Genomic DNA, 18,774 nt, shown 5'->3' with positions numbered 1-18,774 from the left:
GTACATTTTATTTATTTATTTATTTATTTATTTATTACACTTATATACCGCTCCCATAGCCAGGGCACTCTGGGCGGTTTATAGAAATTCTAAAATTGAGGTAAAAACAAGTATACCAAATTTAAAACTCTAAAGCACAGTACATACACACATAAAGCATTAAAAACCGATTAAAACTAAACATGTGGGTCATTAGGATGTGCCGCCATATGCCTGGGCAAAGAGGAAAGTCTTAACCTGGCGCTGGAAAGAGAGCAGCGTTGGTGCCAGGCGAGCCTCGTCAGGGAGATCATTCCACAGTCTGGGGGCCACCACCGAAAAGGCCCTGTCCCTCGTTGCCACACTGCTTGGGCACAGCCACTGAAGTGGCCGTCTCTGTCCTCGCTGCCCAATGTGCTTCTGGCCAGGGTGGCGCTCAGAGGAGGAGCAGGAGGAGGAGGAGGAGGAGGAGGAGGAGGGGCCTGGGTGGCAGGTCAATGCGGCTGACCTCTGAGTCCCCGTTTGCTCCTTCCCCAAGGCTCTCGCCTCTGAAGGGCTGATGGCGCCACGTCTTCAGCAACGGCCCTGTCTTTTTTCGTTACTGTTTTTTGTGCTCCTTTTGTACATTGGGCCAGATTTGAAGAAGCTAAGTGCCCTCAGCTCTGCCTTGAAGGATTCTTCTGTCTTAATTGATGGTGCCATTTTAAGCAGTTACACTGTTGAGAATTTCCAGAATGAGCGCAGAAGAATTCTGGAACAGCTGCAGGAGAGACGCGCTTTTTCCGTGGCACGGGGAGTGGCAGAACTTGCAGAGTTGCCTGTGGACAACGTTGTTATCCAAGAGGTGTGCTGTAGTCCGTGTGGGTCCAAGGAATGTCTGGACACATGTTTGGAGCCGCCTGGGGCGGGCGCTCCAGAAAGCATAGGAATTTCCCCGAGCATCTTGCCTGTCCGTTTGGCATGGGGTCAGGGTGGGGTGGGGGTTCTCCCAGGCGGCAGGTGCTTCAGGATTGGCCTCCCCCCGTCCTTCTCCGTGGTGCTCTGCAGGAGCTGGGCTGTTCCTTCGGTGAGATCTCCGCCCATGATTCTGAGAAGCTGCTTCGGGTGATCCTGTCCTCCCAGCAGCCAGACAGGGGCAAGAAGGCCCAGGCCTTCCTCACCACCCAGGGGCTTGAGCCAGAGATGGTGGCGGAGCTCGTGGCTGAGGAAGTCACCCGAGAAGTGCTGGCGCCTTTGCAAGGAAGAGGTGTGTATGGGCGAGTGGGGGCTCCAGTTCATAGGCCCATAGAATAGTCGAGTTGGAAGGGGCCTGTAAGGTCATCAAGTCCAACCCCCTGCTCAATGCAGGAGCCCACCTTAAAGCATCTCTGGCAGAGGGTTCTCACTGCTGTTGGTCTGTTTGCTCCGTTCCAGGCAGTTGATCGCCAAACTCTGGGAGTCTGGCTGACATTGTGCCTCTTGATACCAACCAAAACATTGTAGTGGCCCTTTCTCGATGCTGCGTTACGTTGTCAGCTCACGTTTATTTATTTATTTATTTATTTATTTAAGCATTTTTATGCCGCCATTCAGCCAAAAAAGGCTCTCATGGCGGCTTACAAAAGTATTTCCTGACAGTCCCTGCCCACAGGCTTACAATCTAAAAGACATGACACAAAAGGAAAGGGGATTGGGAGGGAGGAGGAGGAGGGATCTGTGACTGCCTGCACCCCATCCCACCCTCTTTACATCATCATCACCACCACCATCATCCAATTATTTATTACTGGACATCTTTCTCAGACCCAAAGCATCTTACAACAAGAATGAAAATACTTTTAAAAATTAAAATAATAAGTCACTGCTTCTGCCATGGCCGTGGCATTTAAATGGCTTTCTTGGGCCAAGGGCAGAGCTCGTGCAACTTATGGGGGAAGAACTCCGAAACTTGCGAGAGGAGAGGCTGCCTTCGTGGCCCAGGTGCTCAGCGGAGGAATGTGCTGTGGCCGCTATGTCATTCTGGGCCTGCTGTCTGTACAGGGGAAAAGCAAGTCTTAAATCCAGCAGAGGAGAGCGAGGCGTTCCTGCAGTTGGCCAAACTGTGCCAGGACCCCACCCTGGTTGGCGTGAAGCTATTGGATAAAATTTCATCTGTCCCTCACGGGGAGCTTGCCTGCAGTAAGTGTTTATCTCTGAACGTCCAGTAATGTCACGCTTCTGAGGACTTGGGTCTTGTGACTAAGACGGCTACCCCAAACATGCGCACTTGGCCACAGATCTCGTCGCAGTCCCTGGGACGTCATGTCCGAGTACACATAGATACGACTGTGCTGTAGGAGCGACCTCGTGTCCTGTCCTTTTGCTCTCTTGGCATGGTGGACATCTGGGAAATGCGATGCCAGGAGCTGCATTCGTGGAGGCCTCGGTTCACATGCTGCTGCAGTTCCCCATGCTGCACGTGTGTCTAGGGAGCAGTGCAGGTTTACCGCTTGAGCCCTTTGAGAATGTGCGAACATTCCCAGAAGGGGAAAGCGGTGGTCTCCATCTCTGACCTTCATGACTCAAGCCTGGGAACTGGGTCTCTGGGTCTCCCACAGCTGAGAGGTTGGCTGCTGGGGGTCCCATTCAGCAGACAGTAACAAGGCAGGGACTTAAATCCCGCTCTTTGGCTTTTGGGCCACATGAACTCTGTTTTAAGCAAAATGCTTACTGATGGGAGCCCCCATTCCTCCCTCCCTTAGCTACAGAGCTCCTGATCCTCGCCCATAATTGCTTCAGCCTCACGTGTCATCTGGAAGGGATTATTCGCGTTCTCCAAGCTGCCCGAACGCTCACGGACGAACACTTAGCACCCAGCGAAGAATACGGCCTTGTGGGAGGTAGAGACGGCGGCGGTGGCGGCAGCCCCAAAAGCACCCCGTGGAGGATGTTGAGCGGCTGCGGTGCCCCTTCCTCCCCCTGGTCTTTGGGGGTTTAGAGCGGCAGGCTGTTGTGGCTCCCACTGATTCCCGGAGCTCCGCTGTCTCCCTCACTGAGCAGGGAAGGCCGTGGCAAGGCAGACGCTCGCCTGCCCGCGCCTGTGCAGGGTGGCCTGTGCTCCGACACAGGTCTTGTTCTGTTGTGCTGCACGTTGACTTACGCCAGCAAGCGTCCTGCAGTGTCTCTCGTGAGAAGCAGTGCCAGGAGTCGGGCCTTGTGTGTGGAAGCGAGTGGCTCTCCACTGGTCTGGTGAGAGAGCAGCCATTGCTTCCTCCTGGCCTTGCGTTCGTTTCTTCCGTTGCTCAGTCTCTCAGCTGGGGAGTTCTTGCCTGCAGCTGGGAGGTGTCCATAGTGTCTGGAACCCCACTGAAATGGGGGAAGTGGCTGGTCAGTGGCATTCCACAGGCAGGGACTCTGTCCCAAGTGGAAGAGTGGGGCTGTCATGACACAGCACTGCTCCAACGGCAACGTGTGGGGTGACGTTTTGTGGGTTCTGAAGCTCAAGCTCTTTTCTCTCCCCAAAGGTTCGACTTCTCACTGGCATCGGCAGGTACAACGAGATGACCTACATCTTTGACTTGCTGCATGAGAAGCACCACTTTGAGGTGCTAATGAGAAAGAAGTTGGACCCAGTGGGTGCAAACAACAGAATCCACCCTTCCCAGTCCAAGAGTTCCAAATTGTAGAACCTCCAGTGCCTTTGTTCTGCTTGTTTCCCTCTTCCAAAATAACCGCCCCAGTCCCTGCATTCCCACGACATGTTGCCCCGTGCTACCGAACTCTCCGTCACTTGCCCATGCCCTCACCCTTGAAGGCAGGGGTGGGCAACCTCTGGCCCTCCAGGTGTATTTGGCCTACAGTTCCCCTCCCTCCGCCTTAGCCAGCAGAGCCAGTGATGAGGGACGGCAGGACTTGGAGACCTGGATATCTGCTGGAGGACCACAAGTTGCCCCACCCCCGTCTTAAGGGCAGGTTTTTCTTGCCACCTTTACGCTCCTTCACAAGCGACTGTGAGGCCTGGCATTGCTGTTGGAGGGCTCTGCTCAGCGCCAGAGCTCACTTGCCCTGAGGATTGGCGCTGGCCAGGTCCCAAGCCACGCGCTGCCTTCACTCTCCGCCCCTCCCTCTTTGGCAGAGCGGGACCCTCAAGACAGCGCTGCTGGACTACATCAAGCGCTGCCGTCCAGGAGACAGCGAGAAGCACAACATGATCGCCCTCTGCTTCAGCATGTGCCGGGAGATTGGGGAGAACCACGAGGCGGCAGCCAAGGTCCAGCTGAAGCTCATTGAATCCCAGCCTTGGGGTAAATTGCCGCTTGTCCCGGGGAGCCCCGGGCGGGAGCCACCCGGACCTGGAAACGGTGGGATGTCTGAGGTGTTCGATCTCAGGTGGAGGAGGAGGATGTGCCGTGTGGGTGGGGGTGGGGGAGCGTGTGTCCCCTGACACAGAGTAGGTCCCCTGACACAGAGCAGGCGGCATCGCTGCCCACCGTGATCATACAATCAAGAGTCAGGGGAGACCTGGAGCATAAACACTGACTCTTGTGGCTGCCTTTCTACCCACACAGGATGCGAAGAGGTGCGAGAACCTCTGGGCATACGCTCATGCTTTACGCTCTGCCTAGTCCTTTTGCACACAGCCACCCTGGGCTCACCCATTTGAATTGGCCCATCGGAGCCAAGCAATGGTAAACCACTACGCCAGAGAACTATTCCTATCGGTAAAGCATTAGCATTAGTGAAGGTCAGTGACCCTCCATCCAGGATTTGCAGAAGAACTCCCATTGTGTCTGAAGGGGAGAACTAGCTCAGGCCCTCGTTGTTACTTTCAGCTTCGCATGCTGCACCTTTGGTGGTGGGGAAAAACCCTCCTATTTGCAGCTCCAAATCACAGTCTGCTCTGCCCATGCAAATCCAAACCTGGTGTCCGGTATGTATCCAGTTGCCCTGTTGCAGCCTTCCCAACCTGGTGCTGTCCAGATGGTTTGGACTACAGCTCCCACTGACCATTTCTGACCATTGCCCATGCTGGCTGGGGCTGGTGACAGTTAGTCCAAAGATCTGGAGCGCAACAGGTTGGGAATAATGATAATTTTATCTCTTACCTGCCTCTCCGTTTGGATCAAGGTGGGGAACAACAGTAAGTATAAAATACTGATTAAAGACATAGTATACACTGTTAAAACATCCTAAAAACATCCTAAGACTCCACTGGATATGCCTGAGATCCGTCTTTATAGCTTTCTTAAATGCTAAAAGACTGTTAAGTTGACGAATCTCCTCCGGCAGGCCATGCCACAGTCTGGGAGAAGCAGAAGAGGTCCTCTGGGTAATACATGTCAGCCTAATTTTGGCTCGCTGATGGAAATTCTTCCCAGAGAACCTGAGTGTGCGAGGTGGATTGTACAGGTGAAGGTGACCCCGCAGGTAGCCTGGACCCAAACCAAGGCTGTCCTGTTGCAGTTAGGTGCAGTGACGGCAGCTGCTTCCTCCTTGCTTACCTGACTCCTTTCTCTTCATCCTTCCTCTTTGAGGACTTCTGTGTGCGTCAGTCCTTGCGCTGCAAGAGGCTGACAAAGCTCATTACGCTGCAGCTCCACTTCCTGAACACCAACCCCAAAACCAAGCTGATCAACCTGAGCCAGAAGAGCCTGCTGGAATGTGCCATGTCCCTGCCCAGGTTCTACCCGGTGACGAAGAGGACAGGAGAGCTTTCACCATCGGGAACAGCTTACAGCTATTGTTGGATCTTGAGTATTTTTCCTTGCAAGAGCTTGATTGGAGCTCGGTCCTGTTGTGGGCCCAGACACTTTCCTTGTTCTTTCTGAGAGCCTGGCTACTTTTCATGCTGTGAATGTGACATGCAGTCAGGATCTCAGTACGACGGACAGAGAGCCTTAGGGGGCAGAGTCCTTTTGTTGGCAGGGGGCAGCGTGCAGCTCCTAGCATGCTCCTGCTCCTGCTCCAACTGGAATCTCTTCCCTCTCCACTCCCAATCTCTCGCTAGGCGGCAGTCGTGGCTGAGGCCTATGACTTCGTTCCGGACTGGGCTGAAGTCCTGTATCAGCAAGTGATTGTAAAGGAGGACTTCAGCTACCTGGAGGAGTGCAAGCAGCGTGGCCTGCTCAAGGCGAGCACCTTTGAGGAAATGGCCCAGGAGTAAGTCCTCTGCAACCAAGTGAACCATTTGAAGCCCAATTCTCCAGTGGGGAGACTTCTCCCAAATCAGGTTTTCTGTATCATTGGGATACTGGCTTCATGTCTTCAAGTCCTTCAGAGTACGTACTGAAAGGGGGTAGATCTCATTCTTCCGGCACTAGGTTGAACTAATGGAGAGGCTGGCCGTAGGATGGAAGCAGAGGGGGTGAGGACATCTGTTAACAGTATGACCATCTCTTTCAGGTTCAAGCAGCGGGCAGGCAATGAACCGGCTCTAAAAAACCTGAAGAAGCTGTTGACCTATTGTGATGATATCGATGTGTATTACAAGCTAGCTTATGACAACCAGTTCTACGACGTAGTGAACATGCTTCTGAAGGATTTCCACATTGGCAAGAACACACGTGAAATAATAAAATGGTTCTTTGCTTTCTGACCTACATTGATAGTGGAGGAATGTCTCAAAGGTGCAAAGGTGATCTTAGGACTTTGCACTGCTTTTAGGTCTAACTTTTGTGTCATTAAACTTTATTACTAAATTTATTATTCGGGTTATGAACGGAACAGCGGAGTCTTAAAAGACAGAGGCTACAATCCTGTTGTAGAACTCCGTTAAATTTTACTGATCGTATTGCTTCGTGACTCCTCTGTCTCAAAGTTACATTTCTCCCAAATCATTTTAAATTCCTTTTACTGTATGGTGGTTAAAACTACTGTTAAGCCAAGAGCAAGTAACACACTGGCCAAATGTCAACGCCAGATTCAGGTTGTCTCTGGCCAGCGCAGTGTTGAAGTCCAGTGCGCATGCAACATTTACACATGCGCACCCTTCAGCCCTTATTTGCCAACCGTGAAATTCCCCCAGCAATTCATCTCAGATACAAGGGAATTGAAATAACACTTTTTCCAAGGAGATACAACAGAAAGAAATCATGTAATTTTGTTTTATTTAACGGCTGTAGCTCTCAAGCGTGTTAAATTAAATTGCTATAACAAAGTCAGAGGTGTGGCCTTTCTTGTTGCTGTTCTCGTTCTGCTTTTGCATATCTGTGGTTGGCTTATCTCAGCACAGCTACAATCCACAGAAAATGTGCGTAAGTGGGAGCCCAGCTGCCCCTGGCATCGCTACATCGCCTCTGAGCTCCATCTTCCTCCCCTGCATAGTTCAGCTGTTTCATGCAAGGCTTTCACAGCAGATCACTCTAGGACCTGCCAAAAATGCCTCTCCAAGGCAGGCTTGCCTCTGGTGCGGATGTGATATTTACTCTGCACATGATCCCACCCCCATCCTGTCCTCTGAGTTTGAGCCAGAATCTGTTGGGAGCCGGAAGCCTCCTACCACTACTAGCACCACAACCAGCAAGAGCGTGGAGAGCGGCACTTCCAGGGATTGGCCCACAATGGTGGAGTTCCAGTCATGTCGTGAGTCGCCAAGGGCTGGGAATGAAGTCTTCGGAGACGTTTCTGAGCTGTCTGCTTGCTTCGGGGGGTGGAGTGGGGTGGGCCACGGAATGAGTCCACCTCTTCAGTTGGTGCTGGGACCTGTGCAGGTGTCATCCCGTGAGGGCTGCCTCCAGTGAGATGGCTCATAATTGGAATGGCAATATTCAAAGAACTGGCCTTGAGAAGAGAAAGATGAGGAGGGTTAGATAGCACTTTTCAAGTACCTAAAGCATTGTCACACAAAGGAGGCCGAAACATGTTCTCTGTCATCCAAGTGCGGATTCTGGCTGAATAACAGGGAAATTTCTCTACTGGTTAGAGCAGTCAGAGAATGGAACCAACTGTCTTGGGAGGCAATGGGCTCCCTATCACTGGAGTAGTCAACCAGAGACTGGACCACCATCTGGCAGCGATGCTCTAAGAGGGATTCCTGCACTGGCGCTGAGGAGTGGGTCGAACGCCCTGGCCTAGAAAGCCCCTTCCAGTTCTATGATGCAGCCCTGTGATGCACGCGTGTTGGCTGTGAGCCGGCCTGGCCTGAGGATTCAGTTGGGCCTGGGCGGGCGAGATGGCGCCCTGCGCCCGCCCAGCTGAAGCAAAGCCAGGGACACTGGGGTGGAGGTGGAGGTGGAGTGGCTCCACGTTCAGACTTCCAGAACGCGCCCGGAAGAGAGAGAGAGAGAGAGAGAGAGAATGTATGGGTGAATGGGGTGCATGGGGTCTTTGAGTGAATGTGTGTGTTCATGCGTGTGTTTGTTTGGAGTGAGTGATGCTGAGTGCGTGTGTGCGTGTGCGTGTGAGTTGGGGGGGATGATTTGGAGGTGATATTCCTATTAAATAATGCATTTTAGACCCATAGACGTTCCTTTCCAATTTGTTTGCTATAATTGGCATGACGTATTTCTTGCACTTTAAAATCAATGTAGCATTTTCAAGTTTTGTGCTTCTTATTTTTTCCAGGAAACATATATTCTTAAAAATCAGAGTTGGCATTTTGTGTGTGTGTGTGTGTGAAAGTAGCTCACCTTGCCCAGGGCGCAAAATAGTCTGGCACCGGCCCTGCCTCTCCATGTAAAGAAAAGAAATGGAAAGACCCAGGATAAAACCAGCCAGTGTAGAGGCCCCTCCCTGAAAGAGGGAGCAGAAACAGCAGAACAGTTCTGGGAAGAAATGGTCATGTCGAGAAGCCCTAAAGAAGCCCTGAATTCCACACTAAGTTGTTACTGGAGTTCCTGAATCTTCACCTTTAGTGGGGAGGTGGAAAGTCTCTCACAAATCACCTAATACGATGATTCGCATAATGAAACTTTTATGTTTGGTGCCACCACTCAGGCTTAAGATTGGAAACCACTGCGTCCAATATCACTATGCAATACTCTGGATGTCCCCATGCAGTAGACTCACCACTTCCATCCTATCTAGTCCAGCTGTAATTGATAGGAGAGAGAACAGTGGTGCTTAAAAACATCCTAAAGACATCCTGACAACTGAAGGAATACGTCCATTGTGCTAAAAGCAGATTGGGAGGGCTCCTCCCCCAGCCGTTGCCTTCATCCTCCATTGTGAACCCTAAAAGTTCTGTTTGTTTTTCAAGTTAGCTAAGACAATAAAGGTGTGGCAAAGCCTGTCCTTGTCAGTATCTGCTCTTAACTCATAAACCATCGCCAGGGCTAGCCAATTTCCAGTGCACCCCCAGATTGCCTCCCACCTATACTAGTGGTGAGTCTGAATAGACACCCTTTCTGGAGGCCAAGAAGACCCTCCCACCCCACCCCACCTGTGCCAATCGGGACCTCTCAAAGGGCCTCTTAAGAGGCCATTTCATATGTCCCGATTGGCACGGGTGGGGGGAGCAGTCATCTTCGAATCCAGGACGCTGGGGTTGGGGGGCGGCTTCAGAACAGCGTGCCTGCCTAGGGCGCAAAATAGATTGGCCCTGGCCCTGGGTACATTAGTGTATGGGATGTAGCAAACTCTGGTACATTAGAGAAACATCCTTATTCTGTTATTGGTTTCTCTTTGGAAAGGGAGATAATGACCTAAATCCAATTGTTACTCCCAACTGGAGTCGACACAGTGAATCAATGGGAACTTGGCAAGTCCATACTTATCTTCGTTCCATTGCTTCACTGAGTCTGCTCATGTGAGGACTAGCAACTGGACTGGTGATCTGACCTATTTCTGTAATAGCCAGAAGTGCAGAATGCAATACTGCAGGACCTAGAGTTCAGCCAACTAGGAATCAGATCTTTTCTAGGAGTGAAAGAGAGAGACGGTATTTTAAAAACTGTAAAAAAAACACACACACACACAATGTGTTTTACATTTTGAGATGGTGTCAAAAGGCGTGCCTCAGGTAGTACGAGGTTGAGAACAAGAGCTCCATATGGAACTGTTCAACATCTGCACACAACATAATTATCTCCAGTTAGAAAGATGAAAATGGAAACAGCCTTCACAAAGTTTGAGGGAAGCCTTTAGAACAAGGAGTCGCAGAGCTGACTCAAGTATGCGGGCACCAAACGTGATCTTGAATGGAGTAGTGAGCACTAACGGAATCAAAGAAGAGCCACTCTGTTCTAGATTAAACCCAGAACGGGAGATGGTTTAAGACCACCATGAATCTCACCAGGTTTGCATATTCTCCCAATATCCATCACACAGAAAAAATAGAGACATAGCACTTACTTGGGCACGAAATCCTGGTTTGACCGGGCTTGCACAACTTCCTGTAGGCCATCTTTGTCGCGGGATTTAGAAGGGTGCATTCTTTGCAAAGGTTTTGGACGAAGTCTGACTGCAGGGCAAAGGGTCATCTTGTGGGGAGTGGCCGTAGTCAATGCCTTCACGGCAGCTGAATTCGTTCTCTGAAAAAAGACACATGCGATGCAAACTTGAGGCGACTGCCCTGACAGATTCAGGACTAGCCATTCATGCTTGCCCCATGTCCGAGATAAGCGTGTTCGGTGCCGGCTGAGCGCTTTCAAGGGGATTCCTTTTAGCTGGTAATCTTATAGTGTAGGAAGCCATCTTGGCCATGTGAGTGAACAAAGTGTGCTAACTGGTTGCTGTCAGGGAACAGATGAGGCTACTATTAACTTCTCAGGGATTATTCTCTTCCCAGCCTTCACGCTGCTCTATGGCCAATACAGTTGTCTTTCTAAATGACAGACATGCAGAGCTGCCGTGTCATTTTTACTTCACAAACATTCAGGAGCGTCTGTTCATTCTCCTGCTTCCGTCTGGGTACTACAGGGCAATGGCAAACCTGGTTTTGAAAACTGGCCCTGCAGTCTGCCAGCACTTCACACAGTGGGGATACGGAAGCAGAGAACTCACCAGCTGAAGCACACCCAAAGAGGCAAAGCCGGGGGGTGGGGTGTCACGACGCTAGGGGCACTGCTTGTAAGCCCAGAATTACTGTGGACATCAGCCCAAATCCACTAAAACGGCAACCAGCCTGTGGAAGCGATCCTCCCTCCGCACTTTTGGAGTCTGCTTTAAAATCTTATAGGCCATAAGGAAAAGGAGTAGATGCTAGGGCTTCAGCATGGGAGCTCCTTTGATCTATTCACAAGCAACGGGGGTTACCTTGAATACCAACGAACCAGTTTCGGGCCGGTACTCCAGGAACTGGACACCACATTTCCGACAGTCGGCCTCTAAGGTATTTTCATATTTCATTTTTGCAAGCTGGTTTGGGCTCTTTATCAAGCCACCTGAGGTTTTGTCAGTGGGCCAATATTCATCCAATGTAATTTCGGCTCGCCTGTTAAAAAAAACAGAGGGTTGGAGACCTGGAACGCAAATACACCTGCAATTAAACTTCACGAAGGCCGCACATTTAGTCATGGAGAACGCAAGCCAACTTTCCGGCAACGGGAGCTCTGCATTACCGATTTAAACCTTGCCCGAAGGGTGGAGCCAATCTGGCATCTGGGTAGATGACAACGTATTTCCTGCAGATGCCCACAATCTCATCTAGGTTCAAGTTGGTCAGGTTGACTTCGCCTTCGAAGTAAATTGAGCCATAGCCTAGAGAGAAGACGATGATTAGCACGGGGTCAGCCCAAACTGGATGGCTGCGACGATACACCAAAATCATCCTGCGCACACAGCTACATGTGTCTTAGAAATGTAGTGTAAGCATGTGCCAGAGGTCAGCCTTGGAGCAAGCAAAGTGATGAAAGAGGAGAGTGCTTCTGAGAACATGCAGAGGGCCTTTAACACCTCAATAAGCACTGGTGCAGCTAGGTAATTTTAGACATTAATTTTAAATTAATGAAGGTGAAGGTAAATTAAGGTGCTGTGGGGTAAATCTTTTGCAACCACTAGGCAAAACTAGAATCATAGAATAGTAGAGTGGAAGGGTCCTATAAAGCCATGGAGTCCAACCCCCTACTCAATGCAGGAGCCCACTTTAAAGCATACACGAGAACATAAGAACATAAGAATTGCCAGGCTGGATCAGACCCAGGGTCCATCCTCACCTTTCCGGCCAATGGTGAAATTGGTCACAATGCACTCTCCTTGGTCGCTTGTCATTTGGGCCAGCTCTTCCATGGATGGAATGGTATAGTATCCAATTCGTGTTAAAATGATTCCTGAAAGACCCAAAACCTGGTTGAAGGCCACTCTTTTCAGGAACTTCAAAAACACATGCAGAGATTCAGTGATAGCGCAAATTAACAAAACAGTCAACCACAGAGAACTTCAACATTTTCACACTAAAGAGCGTGAACATGGCTTGAGGAGGAGCTTATGAAGCAAGTGGGGGCACCTTAGGGCTTCTCCACACAGAGGCTTTTCATCCTGCGATTTCTACTGGGCCTTCTGCTTCCGGATTCTTTGCTGGATTGATTGGCCCATTACATGCATTTCCCTCTGCCCTTCCTTCCCCCTCTCCCCGTTAATCTGCGAGAGAAGAAATCTGCCCAGAACAACAAAGACCGAGAAAGCCTGATGCAGCAAAAAGCAGGTCCCCACTATACTCTACTGGCAAGCAGGATGGGATGATTCAGACAAGCACGTTCCATGATGGCCGTCAATCCAAGGGGCCCTTTTCCAGAGCCCTCTGGGCCTTTTGAAAAAGACCTGCGAAGCGCTGACATCTACACTGTTTGGATCATGAGTCGCCACAACCCGGTTGAGTATTAAGAAAAGCAGGTCAAGGCTGTAAAATTCAGTGAAACCCTCATGAGGTTTATCTATTTAGGGAAAGGCCACTTGAATCAGGACTCTCCGTGTAAAAGGCAGCAGGCAGAGAAAACAGCCCTCCCCGGCTCTCCACCATGGCCAGGTTTTCCAGTCTGGACACGAGAGAAAAGAGCTGGATCACCAGCAATAGGAACGCAACTTCACCTGCTGGATGCACATGATATACATCTTCTCCATCCTCTTCACTGTCATGCTGTAGGGACTCCTCATCACAGAAGGCCTCCTCACTGCCCCCAACTCTACAAGCTTCCGAAGCACAGCGCTCAGCACTCGGAGAATCTCTGCTTTCAAAAGAAAAAGTTTCTAGTCCTTAAGCTGGCTAAGGGTAGACTTGATAGTCTCTGGGCCGTGCCCGGCAAGATCTCAGAAGCCAGAGGAGGGATTTCTAGTGATAGTGGATTCTTTGCCCCTCTGCGTAACGAGAAGGCTTGCGGAATTCAAGTACAGTACTGCTATTTCAGGCATTCCAAATAGCGCCGTATCTTCTTTCCCCATCTGCACTCTAGAAAGGTTGCAGAATTCAAGTAACCACTGCTGACTTTTGGACTGTTTTCCCATGACTTATGCAAAACCCTGTAATTATGCTTGGTAACAGCTATCATTCCCTGAGAGGATTCAGCCCACTCACAATGGGGAATTTGGGGGGAGATTCTAGGGAATGGGTGTACTTGTGGTTGTACATATTCACTGGGCTCCCACGAAAGCACAGCCTCGGATCAATGTGCTGCTAAGGAGCTGGAACACTCCAAGGCACCCAACAGGCCTTGCCCTTCACATCTTACTCTGCAACGCTTTGAGGAGGCTCCCAAGCAGCAGCCCTCAGGATGGTATCAGTGACAGAAGGCAAGACAGACGGCTTTCCAGCGTAAGCGTTACCATTACGACACACGTGGCTCTCGTATTTCTTCCTGCTGCGCAAGCTCCACACACACAACATGGAACTTGGCACAGCATTGCTAGCATCACGGCTACAACAGAGGAGATTTGCAGATGCTTCAAACTGAACCACTACAGCTGGAGCTGCATCTTTAAAAGTCGTTTGTTTACTTCAGAAGCCAGCAGAGCAGAGACCATGCTTCTTCCATACCTCTGTAAATGGGTTTCTCCATTGTTTGGATCCCCAGATGTAGAGGCCACGTCACCAACTGTGCACGGATTAGAGCATGAAGTAGAGCACGGATTGTTGCTGTTCAAGTTCTTTGACACCAGCTTTTTAAATGTCTCCCTAAGAGAGAGAGAGAGAGAGAGACCAAGGTGACAAAGATCAGTTGAAAAGTCACACCACGATCCCACGGCCGTGGAGCGGACCAGGGTGGACCAGTCATCTTGCCTTGGCGGCTGTGACCCACAAGTGGGTCATGCCCTAACTGTGGCAACTGTAAAAGGGCTTGATTTGTTTGCGATGCTGAATAACGGGGTAACTAAGGGTACAAATCAAACAAGGCTCCAGTGTATCAGGGGCTCTATGCTTGAAGGTTTTGAGTATAAATAAGGCCTGATGAAATAAGATTTACTAGGAGTTTCTGTATCAGATCTAACTGTCTTGCGACATGCCCCAACTTGTTCCAGCTGTCTTGTTCCATATAAAGAATGGACTGACTGGTAGAACGTTGTAATAAAGACAGGGTTATTCTTTATAAATATCCAACGGTTACAAAACAGAAAGATGAAGAAGAGCTGTTGGATGCACAGATAAAGAACCAATACTCTTTTTGTCGTAAATAAAGAATGGCCAAAAAGAAGAGGCTTTCCAGAGGGGAAAGAAATGACATTTTCCAAGGAAAAGATAACCTGGAGAATGATATAGACCAATCGATGCCAGAGTTTCAAAGTAGGTCAGAGACAAAGATGGAGGCTGTCAACAAAATGGCGCTTAAGTGTCCTTTGCCTCCTGTTTTCGCAACAAGTTTGTCCCTGACAGTTTTTAATGATCCTTCTGCACGCAAAGGTCCTTTTTTGTGGGATCAGGATTGGAATGACCGAGAATATTGCTTGTGCCACTTTGTGTTGGATGAAACTTAAAAGATGGAGTAATACTAAAAATGTCCCTGGAGTAGAGGGAGGGAATTATTTAAGCCTAAATAAGTTTAAAGCAAAAAGGTTTTAAAGGCTTCTCATAAATAATAATAAAAACAGGAGGGGGGTCATAACTTACCAGAACCAGGCCGGCCACGTCCATCGCTGATACTTGCTATTCTGAGCAATTTGCCAAATCCTACACAGGGACCTAAAAGACAGAGACAGGTAGAAAGAAAAGAAATGAAAATAATTCAGAACAAGTCCTTGTCAGCCATTGAAATAGCAGCATTGTCCAAGCAATTTGTTTTGTATAGTTAGCTAAGACAATAAAGGTGTGGCAAAGCCTGTCCTTGTCAGTATCTGCTCTTAACTCATAAACCATCGCCAGGGCGAGCCAATTTCCAGTGCACCCCCAGATTGCCTCCCACCTATACTAGTGGTGAGTCTGACTAGACACCCTTTCTGGAGGCCAAGAAGACCCTCCCACCCCACCCCACCTGTGCCAATCGGGACCTCTGAAAGGGCCTCTTAAGAGGCCATTTCATATGTCCCGATTGGCACGGGTGGGGGGAGCAGTCGTCTTCCCTGCCGCTCTCCCAGAAGTCTCAAGTCTTGGGAGACTTCCGGGATGAGCTAGCTGAGTCCAGACTTTTGGAGGAGGTGGGGCGCGTGTACGTGTGCCAAGAGAACACCGGTTCACTGGCCGGCCGGCCAGGTGGGCGGCCATGGCAGCAGTAGCAGCAGCCTTGTGGGATAAGGCAGTGGCAGTGGGAGTTGCAGCCGCAGCTGTGGCGGTGGCCACAGCTGCTGCAGAAGCAACGTGGGGCAAGGTGGCGGCGGCAACCGCATCAGCACGGCTGAGTCTGCAGCGGTGGCGGCAGCAGTAGGAGCAGCAGCACAGGGCGAGATGGCAGCGGTCCTGGCGACTAGCGAGGCGAGTCGGCGTTGGCAGCGAGTGCGGGTGGCGCTCTTCAATTTAGTAGAAAAAATCCTCCCTTGCGGTATGTTTAGTAACGTGGTTCTCCTTTAGCAAGCCATGGTTCTGCCACCTTTGGGCAGACTAGCAGGGAGAGAAGAGCGGCGTCTCTTGACTTCATGTTTTGTAGGCTACTTAATTTTGTCATTTGGAGGTTGGAGCCGAAGTGAGGTTCTTGCATCTCTACGGGCTAGTGGGAGGGATTTTAAGTTCTAGTTAAAACTCATTATTATTATTATTATTATTATTATTATTATTATTATTATTATTATTATTATTATCATTTAAAAGAACTCTGTCTGTGGGGTTTGGGCTGATTTTCTTTCTTTCTTTCTTTTAAAGGTTTGCTTTGGAAGTGGTGAATTCTCTTTCTAGGGAGCTAGGAAAGCAGTTGAGGATTCCAAAGTTATGTGCACTGGTGGAGCTTGGGGGGCTGAATAGCTGAGGGGATAGAGAGTCTGCACAAAGGGGAGATGAAGCATCTTCGTCCCTGGGTGAAGAACCTTTATCCAACGGAATGACCTCACAGGGGCCTCAGAAGAACAGAAGAGGCGTGTGCTTGGGGATACAGGGTTCTTGGGAGGGCGCTGAGGTCCAGATACCCAAAGGGCCAGGGGGTGGCAGGAAGGAGAGGAGGGGCGACTTCACACAGCCCAGGGGCAGGAGAGGTGCACGGGGAGCAGGGCACTTGTGTCTGCACGTCAGGGACAGAGCGAACGGACACCTCACGCAGCGCCCGCTCAGGAAGAGGAGGCGGCCTGGCCTGTGTGGGGTCGGTCTCAAGGGATGAATCCTGCACGCTGATTCAGAGTAAGTGAACCACCAAATCCTTGGCTTCAGGCCTCTTGTGACTAGAATTTCGTTTTAACGACCATAAAAAAGCAAACCCCCAAATCCCACCTCCTGTGGAACACAAAACCACCGCGTTCTTTCCTTCTTTCCTTCTTTCCCCTCTAAGAGAGCTGCAGACCTGCTCAGGGGCCTTCTGGCGAGTCAGCCCTGGGGCTGGGCTGATGAGTTCCTGGGCTCTCCTTTGAGCCTCACCCACAGATGTTCTTTCCCCCAAAAGAAAATGTTACCCCTTTCTCCACCTTTGGTCATAGACGGATATATTCTCCCTCTCTCTCCCTCTTTGTGGTCATCTTTCAAAAGTGGTAAAACTTTCATACAAAGGATTTTTTTGAAACAACAAAACAACAACAACAAGGAGCTATTTCCAAAACAATTTCCCAATCAAAACACATTCCCTCAGGAAATCTAAGTTGTCGTGGGGGGACGGGGGACGTTTTGATGCACAGCCTCTGCCCCTGCCTCTTTTACAGCTACTCAGTGTTCCTGCAGAGGTTTTCAGGCAAGGGAATGACTTTGGGTCATCTCACTCGCACGTGATACAGATGTCATATAAATGCCCTCGAGTCTTGAATCGAAGCTGCTTCTGGGGGGGAAAAACATGCTTCCAATCCCTATCCTCACGCTGCACTGTGTTGTGGCAGTCTTGTGGTGAGTGAGCTGGGATGCCAGCTGAGCCAGAAGCCTCTTCAATATAGCGGTTCTTCTGTTAGATAGAGCCTCGCGTGGCACAGAGTGGTAAAGCAGCAGTTTCTGCAGCTGAAACTCTCCCCATGGCCTGAGTTCGATCCCAGCGGAAGCTGGTTTCAGGCAGCCGGCTCGGGTCGAATCAGCCTTCCATCCTCCCGAGGTCGGTAAAATGAGTACCCAGCTAGCTGGGGGAAAGGTAATAACGGCCAGGGAAGGCAACGGCAAACCACCCCGCTATAAGGCCTGCCAAGAAAACGTCAGCGAAAGCGGGCGTCCCTCCAAGAGTCAGTAATGACTCAGTGCTTGCATGAGAGGTTCCTTTCCTTTCCTGTTAGATTAATGGCAGAGAACCAGGTGATGCAAATCTCCATAAACCTGAAATAAGCAAAGTGTTTGAGATTACACTGAAAAAGGAACTTACCTGTGAATTTGGGGATAGGTTTAGCTAATTGCTCTGAAAGTGGTTTTATTTTAGTGTGTTAAACATAGTAGTACAGACAACATTATTATCTTCAGTTAGAAACATGAAGGAGTCGCAGAGCTGACTCAAGTATGCGGGCACCAAACGTGATCTTGAATGGAGTAGTGAGCACTAACGGAATCAAAGAAGAGCCACACTGTTCTAGATTAAACCCAGAATGGGAGATGGTTTAAGACCACCATGAATCTCACCAGGTTTGCATATTCTCCCAATACCCATCACACAGAAAAAATAGAGACATAGCACTTACGTGGGCACGAAATCCTGGTTTGACCGGGCTTGCACATCATCCTGTAGGTCATCTTTGCCGTAGGATTTAGAAGGATGCCTTCTCTGCAAAGGTTTCGGACGAAGCTTAATTGCAGTACCAAGGGTCATCTTGTTGTTACTAGCCATAGTCAATGCCTTACTCAATGCCTTCACGGTGGCTGAATTCGATCTCTGAAAAAAGACACATGCGATGCAAACTTGAGGCGACTGCCCTGGCAGATTCAGGACTAGCCATTAATGCTTGCCCCATGTCCGAGATAAGTGTATTCGTTGCCCGCTGAGCGCTTTCAAGGGGATTCCTTTTAGCTGGTACTCTTATAGCGCAGGAAGCCATCTTGGCCATGTGAGTGAACAAAGTGTGCTAACTGGTTGCTGTCCGGGAACAGATGAGGCTACCATCCAGTTCTCACGGATTATTCTCTTCCCAGCCTTTGCGCTGCTCCATGGCAAATAGGTTTGTCTTTCTAAATGACAGACATGCAGAGCGGCCGTATCGCCTTTACTTCACGAATGGTAAAAACAGGCTACAGCCTGTGAAAGGGGAAAGGAGCTACTGCGCTATTGTGAATGCTTGAAACAGTAAATGCTAGTAAATGGGGAAAGGAGCTATTACACTATTGTGAATGCCTGAAATATAGGAAAAGAGGTACAATGCTATTGTGAATGCCTGAAACAGCACTACTGCACTAATGTGAATGCTTGAAACGGCACCACTGTGATACTGTGGATGGAA

General features: G+C 49.8%; 1 protein-coding gene across 1 annotated transcript; it reads left to right on the top strand.

The window, feature by feature from the left end:
* Positions 1-2,884: 2,884 nt before the first annotated feature.
* On the top strand, positions 2,885-7,011 carry LOC134410253 (spatacsin-like). The gene is made up of 8 exons (XM_063143424.1): positions 2,885-2,919; positions 3,066-3,186; positions 3,462-3,569; positions 4,073-4,241; positions 4,506-4,516; positions 5,472-5,627; positions 5,945-6,096; positions 6,340-7,011. Exons 1-8 carry the CDS (start codon positions 2,885-2,887, stop codon positions 6,530-6,532), a joined length of 945 nt encoding a protein of 314 aa, XP_062999494.1. The 3' UTR covers positions 6,533-7,011.
* The last annotated feature ends 11,763 nt before the right edge of the window (positions 7,012-18,774 follow it).

The sequence above is a fragment of the Elgaria multicarinata genome, chromosome 17, assembly GCF_023053635.1.
Source record: "Elgaria multicarinata webbii isolate HBS135686 ecotype San Diego chromosome 17, rElgMul1.1.pri, whole genome shotgun sequence".
Lineage (NCBI taxonomy): Eukaryota > Metazoa > Chordata > Lepidosauria > Squamata > Anguidae > Elgaria > Elgaria multicarinata.
Note: the sequence above shows the minus strand (reverse complement) of the source record. Positions and strands in the feature narration are given on the sequence as shown.

Bases quoted from the DNA above. Each gene is read 5' to 3' on its own strand.
- LOC134410253 (XM_063143424.1), top strand. From the start codon at position 2,885: ATGTTGAGCGGCTGCGGTGCCCCTTCCTCCCCCTG. The intron at 3,570-4,072 runs GTGGGTGCAAAC...CCTCTTTGGCAG, and splicing joins TGAGAAAGAAGTTGGACCCA to AGCGGGACCCTCAAGACAGC. The intron at 5,628-5,944 runs GTGACGAAGAGG...ATCTCTCGCTAG, and splicing joins CCCTGCCCAGGTTCTACCCG to GCGGCAGTCGTGGCTGAGGC.